We start from the raw sequence: 9,697 nt of genomic DNA, 5'->3' as shown, positions 1-9,697 counted from the left end.
GTGCTGCATTAGCGTATTCCATTTTCCTCCAAGGGATTTAGATAATCAGAGGCACCGCAATGCAAGGCAGTCAGATTGGAAGGAAACTTCACTGGGGAGAAACAGTCACATGCTTCACTTGCTTACTGTACATCTTTTCCAGCAAAGGGGAAATATTAAACTCCACAGCCCATGCCTACTTGCAGGAAAAAGAATTTAAAAGGGACCCTGTGTCAGGCATTTCCCTGTAGATCCCAACCATTTGTCTCCAGAATGGGGGGAGGGTGTTGTGTGTAGATCCAGAGAATACTCTCTTCTCAGAATTGAAACTAAACATGCTTGACTTCAGAAGCCCATCATTGGAGTGTCTCTTGCCAGCTCTGGGCATCTTTTTAAATATTCTCAGACCTGGCCCTTTTGGTTGCAGCCCTGGGCATGTCTTAAATGCCTCTGGAAGGAAGGATTCCCGACTGGCTTTGTAAAAGGTTTGCACTGGGGTTCCATAGCCACCCAAGTGTGGAGTGGCTGAGATGTCTGTTAAACATCTGTTGGGTGCAGCGTCTGGGAGCTGATCACTCATTGGCCAGACACAGTGAGGCCCTGCATGCAGCTTAAAGGCATTTATCTGGAAGTGGGGACTTTTAAAGCTACCTCTGAGCAGTTCCCCTAATTGTATGGCGATGCTGCAAGCACTGCTACATAAAATCCTGTGTGACTTGGGTGAGAACCAGAAAAGCCGGAGTTCCAGTTAAATCAAGTCCCTGCTGCCCAGGTGGTACTGTGGGCTGAGGAAGCTCTCTGGCACCCTCTGCTGCTGCCCACATACATTACACGTTACTAGAACATCACATGCATAACTTATTCAGAGCTATTTATTCATTGTCGCCCCAGCTCCCACGAACCTCCAGGCCCTCTAGTATGCACACTCCCCTGCCAGCCCGAGGCTGCGTATACACGCAGAGCTCAGCCTCCAGCAGCAATTAAGGGCGCAGTGTGACATAGAAAACTGGTTACAATTTCTTGAATCTCACGTATAGGAGTACTTTGTCAGCTGTTGCCAGAGGTGGGCAAAGTACCCAAAAAGTTACTTAAGTAAAAGTGCAGCTGCCCAGGGGTGGTAGGGAGTGTAGTTAAGTACAAGTCACTGGTTCAAAGATTGCCCAGGAAAGGTTATCATCTATTGCTCTGTAAGGTGCCACAGGAGTTCTTGTTTTCGAGTATACTGACTAACTTGGCTGCCCCTCTGATACTTGAGTAAAAGTGTGCACACACAAACACATCACAGCTCTATCATACTTAAGCATCCAGAAGTGAAAGCAGCTGCACTTTCACTCAAGTAACTTTTTGGGTACTTTTTCCAACTCTGGCTGTTGCCCTAGCAACACACAAATAAGAAGCCAGCCACGCAGAGGGGGAAGAAGCATATTTGAAGTTGTCACTCAGGCCTTGTTTCAGAAAGGCTTTATGCATTACAGGAGGTGAGGGATTACATGCCAGAGCTGTGGTTGGGGCAAAGACTGCCTTTCCCAGGAGTCCATGTAGCAAAGTGTGTTAGACCCAGGCTGTCTTCCCCAACCTTTTTTCTCAGGGGGAAACTGAAATCTAGACTCCCGTAAACGTAACCACCAGCACTCTTTTTTAACTGGAAAATAAGCCTTCAGTCAGTCTGAATACAGAAGGTACTGACTTATTTACAGGTGGGAAGTCATCTCATGGCCCACACTCCCAGTGCTGACTTTCCAAAATATTTTGCTGTTGTCCAAGCCAGGAGGCCAGCTGTGTGCACACCTCAGCATCCTTGCCGTTGGCATCAACAATGGTTAGTATGGCCAAGGTGCTTCTCATTAAGCTCCTGCTCAGTGAGCCGCATGTGGTTCAGTAATGAGCATTAGCATGAGGATAAGGAGACTAAAGGCAGAGTTTAGCCCCTGTACCCCCGATACATGGGGCTTCTTGCACATGCTGTATGCAAATGAACCTTCCCCATACTTCGTGAGGGAGAGGTACCCTGGTTTTATCCCTCTTTGAGCCCTTACTTAGCACAAAGGAAGGGAGCCAAGCGGAAGTGGGCAAAGATGACCTGGAGTGGTAGGAGATTACTAAAGTGGAACAGTGCAATTCATTGAGCTCAAAACACAGGTGCCCTGAGCTAGAGCAGTTCTCTTAGATGGCACAGAAGAGAGACAGTCGAAGCCAGAAGGGCACAAAGCAATGAGAGGTAGATAGGTAGCCTCTAATCTCTCAAAGACAGGTGAGCTTTTCATCTCAAAACCTCACCAGTAGCTTCCATTGAAGGCAGCAGGAATTGTCCACATGCCTCACAGCAGAATTTGGGCCAAACTAAGATGGTAGAGGGTTAGCTAAGCACACAGCTACTATGACACAATGAAGTAAGCTGGCTCTACAACTTACGTGTAGCGAGAACAAGCTACTCGTATCTGATTGTCACTGCACCTGCAAGAACTAGGATTGTGCTAAATGACCACAGACACAGTGGGCACTTGAGGCTTTAATACCTAATCCCCTTGAATATAGTACCCATCAAGACTTAACCAGGGAGCATAGCTACTGAGGAAAGCCAGAATTTTACGCAGCGCACAGCTAAGCAACCCAAGCAGCTAGTGAACAAAAGCAGCTAATGGGAAATTTGTGATGGAGTTTTGAGGGGGGCTAGATGCACTCAACTTTCTTTAAGCTGAAACCAAAAACCAGCTTCCTTAAAAAAAAAAAATAATTGAGGAGTCAGTGTTGGAGTAAGAAGGGAATGAAGACAGGACCACCAACAGTGGGGGCTATCTAGTTTATTGAATCCAACACATGGCGCGTGCTTTTGGTGCAAGGAGCTGCTGGCCCTCAGGGACAGTATGGCCTTTGGAGACCAAAATGAACTGCAGGAGCGAAGGGAGAGAGGAGGATCCTGCTTCCCCTCAGTGTATGTAAATACAGTAAACTCTTTCATATCCATCAGTCTATTATCCAGAACTCTCAAATAACTAAAATTTACTTGATTAAAATTCCAGTCACTTTTTCCATAAGTACAGTAGAGTGAAAGTAAATACAAATACATATCGCTGATGGTAAATAAAATACTCTGCATACATTTGTTTCTTAATAGCTAATCTTGTTTTTCTTTAGATGTTATGCATTGCTAGGTATACCCCTCTATTGAGAATATTTGAATATCTGGCAACCTCACTGTCTCAGAGCTGCCAGATATGAAAGAGTTTGCTGTATGACTTATCTGGCAAAAAAACCCAAACCAACCCAAATCAAACAAATCCCTAAAATAAAACTGTTTACTTATGGGGAAATTGAAATACCTTAACAGTGTTTTGCTTTAAATAAAATTCTTCATGGACCATAATGACATTAAATGAAACATTACTGTACAAGGATTCTGTGGTACTCACTGCTACTCACTTATGGTCCTGCTGACTATGCTGTGGGGAGTATTGAACCTTTCATCTTGGCAGATACCTGCAGGGTTAGGGGCAGGAGTAGCTTCAACCTGCCATGGATTTCTCACATTGCCATAGTAGGGAAACCTGTTATTAGAAGCTGGCTGGTATGCTTCCTTGGTAGATGCTGCATTGTTCTAGGGCTACTCGCTAGCTGTTGGGGAAGCAGGATGTGGGGCATATAGGTACAGTGACCATCCATCCCGTATTAGGGTCCCACATTTTTTTAAAAGGGACTAATTGTCCCATATTTAGGCCCTTGGGGACTGGGGTGGGAGCTGTCAGCGGCCACTTTGCAGGGCTGGGGGAGGGAGGAGTGCCAGTTTCCTGGGGCTTGGTGCAGCTGGGAGAAGCTACCCCTCCCCCACATCTCTCCCTGTCCCCTCTTTGGGACAGGATGCTATAGTCACCCTAGGCCTATGTTCCTTTCCTAAATCCTTGTCACCTAAACACTTATTTGTTGTAACTGAGCAACATCTCTCTCTAGGATTTGGATCTTGCTCTGACATGAACTCAAATGTAGGACTAAGCAAGTCCTACAATATCCCTCCCCATAGAGGTTCAAATGAGACCAAACCTATGGTTCTCTTTGCCCCCTTGCCGGGTGTTTGGAAGAGCTGATGTGTTTCCCCTCCCCAGCCCAGCCAGGGGAGCGGGGTACCTGGCTGAGCAGAATGGGAGCTTTTCAGAGGATATAGGGCCATAGCCCAGTTTGCACACTTTGCTTAAATGGATCCCTAAAAAATCCAAGCAGGAATCAGCCAGTTTCCCTGGTGTTGGCTACACTTGTCATGATGTGACACAAAGCTTTGAGTTGGGGGGTAGAGAACAGCATTCCTTCTAATGTTTTTCATCCATGGGCACTAGGGCCTGTGTAGATATATGCACCACCAAAAGAAGCACAGGCTACTGGCTGTGTGCATTCTGCTAAGCAGCTTGGCAGCACCTGAATCTCTCCTAGGCAGTCACCCAAGAACTCAGGTTACAAGGACACGTGTAGCCATAGAGCTTGACAATCAGAATCCGACAGTTACACACAAGAATGTCCTAAACTTGGTAGCCAGGGTTTCATAGGTATGGAGAACAATTCTGAGCGCCTGGCTAATTCCTAGAGCAGATCTTATAGAGAAACCTCGAATGTTAACTTTCATTGTGTCAGTAATGGAGAATCCATGATCCTTGGTAAATTGTTGCAAGGGTCAGTTACTCTATGAAAAATTAATTCCACTCAGAACCAAAATTTCTGACTGAAGTATTGATCAAAAAAAACAAAACAAAAAACACACACTCCCACCCACCCCAAACTTTCTGCATTGGGGAGGTCTTGTTTTCCTATTAAGTGCTGTACAGCAATGGCTCTCAAACTTTCTAAACCACGGTACCCCTTTCAAGGCTCTACTTATTTTGCATACCCCAACTTTCACCTCATTTAAGCTACTTGCTTATGAAATCAGCCATAAAAAAACCCACAAGTCTGAGCACACATTGAAAAATTGCCTAATTTACTAATATCTTATAAAACTAAGCAACTGAAATATAAATATTGTACTTGCATTTCAGTGTATGGTATATAGAATAGTATAAACAAGTCATTGTCTATATGAAACGTGTTCATAGTGACTCTTGTTCCTTAATGATTCCCACTTTAAATAATTTTGAAGAATTTAATACTATACACTCACCCATGAGCATTATGAAGCTTGGTTGAGACTGGGACGTAGCTGGGTAGGGGCACATGGGTTTGCCCCACTCCGCCTCCCTGGCACTCTTGCCCCAGCTGGAATGTGGCTAGCCAAAACAGCCTTATAATGGAACACTGCATAACTTTAAACAACTGTTCTCCAATAGATCAGCAACCTAATAATGAAACAATGTTAACTGTGATGAGTAAGTGAGGTGTTACTGAACTAGTCCAGTTCAGGGTCCCTGATGTAAGTTTCCTAGCATTTAAAAAAAAAAAAAAAAATCTAATGACCATAAGCGGCAATGGCCAACATTGGCTGCAACTGTGAAGCCAGTTTTCCCACACTTTAATAATCAAGTTTTCCTCTTCAGCTGGTCTACAGAGGAACAAAATATACTGACCAAATTTGAAGTATAAAACCTGAAGGCAAGTGAGCCTATTACAAATAAAACAGCGTAGAAATTTTTTAATCAAATATTTTTCTGAACATACAAGTTAGTGTGACTTTTTGCCTTTATGAATTGCATGCAGAATGACCCTTCTCACAAGCACCCACATGCTAATTACAAACTGCTCTTGAAACAATATCTTGGTCAGAGATTCAAATGTAAAAAGTGCGCTACTACCCTCAAAAAAAAAAAAAAAAGGTACATTTACCTCCTAAGTCTCTCTTATAGTTTTGGTCTCAGCACACTGTAGCCGGTCAGTGCCAGACATCCCAGTTTTTTTTTTTAAAAAACCTTGTCCATTATTTAAGTTAATACAATAGCTTAGATGAAAGCTGTATGTTGGTTCTCAGTCCTTTGTCCCCAGACAGGGAGACTGGGTTTGTGATTGTTCTTTTGGGAATTGTCTAGTAGCCAAAATCTTCATCTCTGTTGCGATAGTTGTTTATATACATTTAACGTTATAAGCATAACTTCAGGATCTCCATTTTTTATGTCAAGTGCCTGCAGGAAACAGTTCAATGCATCTTGTAGTTTTCCATTGTCTTTCAGTTTCTTCCCACAGTCTACCAGAGCATCGTAGTTATCTGGTGCATGAAGAGAATCCACAGTAACTCCATCCCCTTCCAGGCCTGCGCTCTCCTTTGAAAAGTAGTCCATTTGCTCACCAGAGAGCAGCTCAGGATCAGTCAATTCCTCTGGAGACTCTTTGTCAGTTGCATCTTCCTTAGAAGTGACAAATGCCGTATCCTCTAAGTAACTGGTTGAGCCTTCTGTATCAAGTGTTTCTCCAGCAGGTTCTTCTTCAGGCTCCACAGACTCTACACTATGCTCTTCGGCTTCTTCTTCCACCAGATCTTCTTGAACCTCATCACTATCCTCTGTCTGGCTGTGAGCTCCCACAGCTTCTTCAATATCCTCAACCTGATCCAACACCACATTAATAAGAGATCTTCTAGAAGCTGTGGACGTGTTTCCTCTGGAATTAAAAATGGGGTCTATTTGAAATCTATCACATTTAGGAGTAGACGAACTAATCCCTGTTAGAGATGGATGCAGAGGGCTGTTTAAGGGAGAAGATGTTTCTTCAGACAGATTTTCATTCAAAATCATGACTGAATTTTCTTCTTCACTATCAGAAAGAATTCTTCTAGCCAGCTTCTTTTTTCCAATAGCTCTGACACCACCACTTTCCATCGAGCCTTCACTCACTTGTAGAGAGTCATTTAGATTGCCCATGGCTACATTACAGGAACTCCCAAAATCTGTGTTTTCTGTGTGCTCCAGTGATTTTTCCATTTTTGAGACATTTTGCTGTTCTTCTGAGTCTTCCAAAACAAGATTGAAGTCAGCTTGCCATTTGCAAGATGTAACAGATGTACCTTCCAAACTCATTTCACTCATGGGAGAATTCTGGTGTCTGCTAGGAAATTCTGACAAGAGATTCGATAGACTTTTGGATATCACTGGAGAAGTTAGCTCAGGATTTTCATTCCCATCATCTTCTAGGTTATTAAAGGACATTTCTGCATTTCTTTGTCTTTTAGCTTCATCTGACATGACGGATCCATTAAATGGAGGCCGTGAATGCAGCAAAGAGGTGATTTGGAGATCATTTATGCCATGCATGTTTCTTTGTGACTCGGGACCATGACTGTCTTTGTTCACAAAAGATTGAATTCCAAAGGAAGGGGATATAAAATTTGGATCAAGCTTTTGTTGAGGTACTTGTATATTTGATTCTTTCAATTCCTTACTGATAGTAGGTGATTCATTAATATCCATATTAGACGCATCTTGTGCCAGCTTTTCCTCCTCTGAATCCACAATAACCAAACTGGTCATTCTACCACTGACATTAGCAACATTTTCATCCTCTGTAAGATCAATTGCATCTTCATTTGCAGGTTCAGCTAAATCAGATGGTGCAGTAAAGTAACTGTTGTTAAACTCTGGTGATTCCTTTCGGGGTTGGGAAGAGAATACTGGTTGTCTCAGCCATGCTCCCTCTGTATCACTTTTAATTCTGCCCATCAGTTGGTCTTTCAGCTGAGATTCCAACTGGACCAGCTCTTGAGCCTTCTGTACTCTTTGTTGAATATACTGATGGGCTTCCTCATTCTCAGCCTGTTCTTGAGCTATGTCTAGTGTGTACATCAAATCATGATCTGAAATGCCAAACATGTGCAGCGAGTGCAGATAAGCAATATGTTCATCCAGCTTCATGTCAGTCTTTCTTTGAGCGGCATGCAAAGACTGCAGCTGAATCTGCGTTGCAGAGGTTCGAGTATCTCCCAGTGTAAAGAGTTCCCTTAATTCCTGCTTAGTAAAATATCTGCATGGGTTCTTTTTGTCACCAGTTGTCTGTCTTATTAGTGACTCCTTGAAGACTTGTCGCCTATATATTTTCTCTTCCACTGTGCCACAGGTAATCAGCCGGTAAATCACTACATTTTCTTTTTGCCCAATCCTATAAGCTCTATCTACAGCTTGGGCATCAGTAGCTGGATTCCAACTGGGATCAAAGATCACCACTCTGCTAGCTGCTGTTAAGTTTATGCCGACACCGCCTACTTGTGTAGTAAGCAAGAAAACAGAGAAATCATTCTTACCCTGAAACAGAGCAATCCTCCTTTCTCGTTCTGCTAAGTGTGTCACTGTTCCATCAATGCGCATTGTCCTAAAATTTCTGTGCATTAAAATGCGCTCTAAGATATCCAGCATTTTTCTGGATTGAGAAAATATCAAAGTTTTATGCCCCTCCTCTTGCAGCCTTTTTAGAAGTCCCATAAGGAAGAGCAATTTCCCAGACTCCTCAATCAAAAGCTCGTCAGAGATATGATCAATTTCGTTAGCTCCTGAAAATGCACCTTCTTCACTCACATTATCCTCTTCAGAGTAACCACCTCCTTCCAAGCCAAGCTGGCTACAGGCAGATGCTGACAGTAATCTGGGGTGATCACACAGTTTCTTTAAGACATTCAGCTCAGCCAAAGGCGACCGTGTTGTCATTAACAACTCTTTCACGTGATCCAAAGAGAGAAAGTTTCTGTATATTTCTTCTTGAGTTGGTGCTAAATACACCCAAACAATTAAGTCATTTTTCCTGGAAAGAGAAGGCATTATAGGGGCAATGCTATTATCCTCATCCTCAGGAAGATGAGTTTCCACTTTGTCAGACGTGTACTTCTTTTGTGTGTCATCTTTAGTTCTTCGAAGAAAATACGGCTGTATAATGGTCATTAGATTTTCAGAGATCTTAAGTCCAAGTGCCTTCTCTCCTGGAGTTGCATCTTTCTCCCTTGCCCTCGTAATGGGATTCTCATATTCCATTTTAAATGTTTTTGCAGTTCCTAGGAGGGACCCCTGACATGCAAAGTCAAACAACGACCACATCTCATGCAGATTATTTTGGACTGGTGTCCCTGTGAGGAGAATGCGATTTTTTGCAGGAATGGCATATAGGGATTTTGTCGTTTTTGCAGATGAGGACTTAATTTTATGGGCTTCATCAAGAATAACGTAGTCCCAAACAAATTCTTGTCCACCAACACTAGAAAGCTGCTGCCAGTTATGGATCACCATTTGATACGTTGTGATCACTATGCCATTCTTTCTTTGGATTCTCGCTAGCTTTCTGTTACGCTCGGTCTTGTTGGGGCCGTGAAAGTCTTTTACCCTCAGCCCTGGAGTCCACTTGGCAAACTCTCTCATCCAGTTGTTAACAAGGGTGGTTGGCATGACCAGCAGTACAAACCGTATGAGTTCAGCGTCAAACATCCCGGAAAGGAACGCAATGATCTGGATAGTCTTTCCCAGACCCATATCATCTGCCAGTATACCCCCCTGCCTTCCATCACGGTAGAGGCTGTATAGGAAGGCCACACCTTCTCTCTGATGAAGAAAGAGTTTGTTGTGCAGCTGGCCATAGATCATTAGACCACTATTGCACACATCCACAAATCCCTCTTCTTCCTCTGCGGCAAGTGCCAGCTCGGCCAGTGTTTCTTCAACCCTTTTGATTCTATGCCTCAGCTTTTCACTGGGATGAATTTCATTTGCCAGGCTGAACAATTTAAGCGATTCTTCCAGATTTCCCTTTCTGGCCTCTTCTTTTGCTTGGGTCACAT

The 9,697-nt window shown here is 43.4% G+C and overlaps 1 protein-coding gene across 1 annotated transcript; it reads right to left on the bottom strand.

Annotated features, from left to right (window-relative positions):
* Nucleotides 1-5,990: 5,990 nt before the first annotated feature.
* Nucleotides 5,991-9,697, bottom strand: ERCC6L (ERCC excision repair 6 like, spindle assembly checkpoint helicase). The gene has a single exon (XM_075008139.1). It carries the CDS (start codon nucleotides 9,501-9,503, stop codon nucleotides 5,991-5,993), a length of 3,513 nt encoding a protein of 1,170 aa, XP_074864240.1. The 5' UTR covers nucleotides 9,504-9,697.

The sequence above is a fragment of the Carettochelys insculpta genome, chromosome 13, assembly GCF_033958435.1.
Source record: "Carettochelys insculpta isolate YL-2023 chromosome 13, ASM3395843v1, whole genome shotgun sequence".
Classification (NCBI taxonomy): domain Eukaryota; kingdom Metazoa; phylum Chordata; order Testudines; family Carettochelyidae; genus Carettochelys; species Carettochelys insculpta.
The sequence above is the reverse complement of the archived record's forward strand: the minus strand, read 5'-3'. Positions and strand labels throughout refer to the sequence as shown.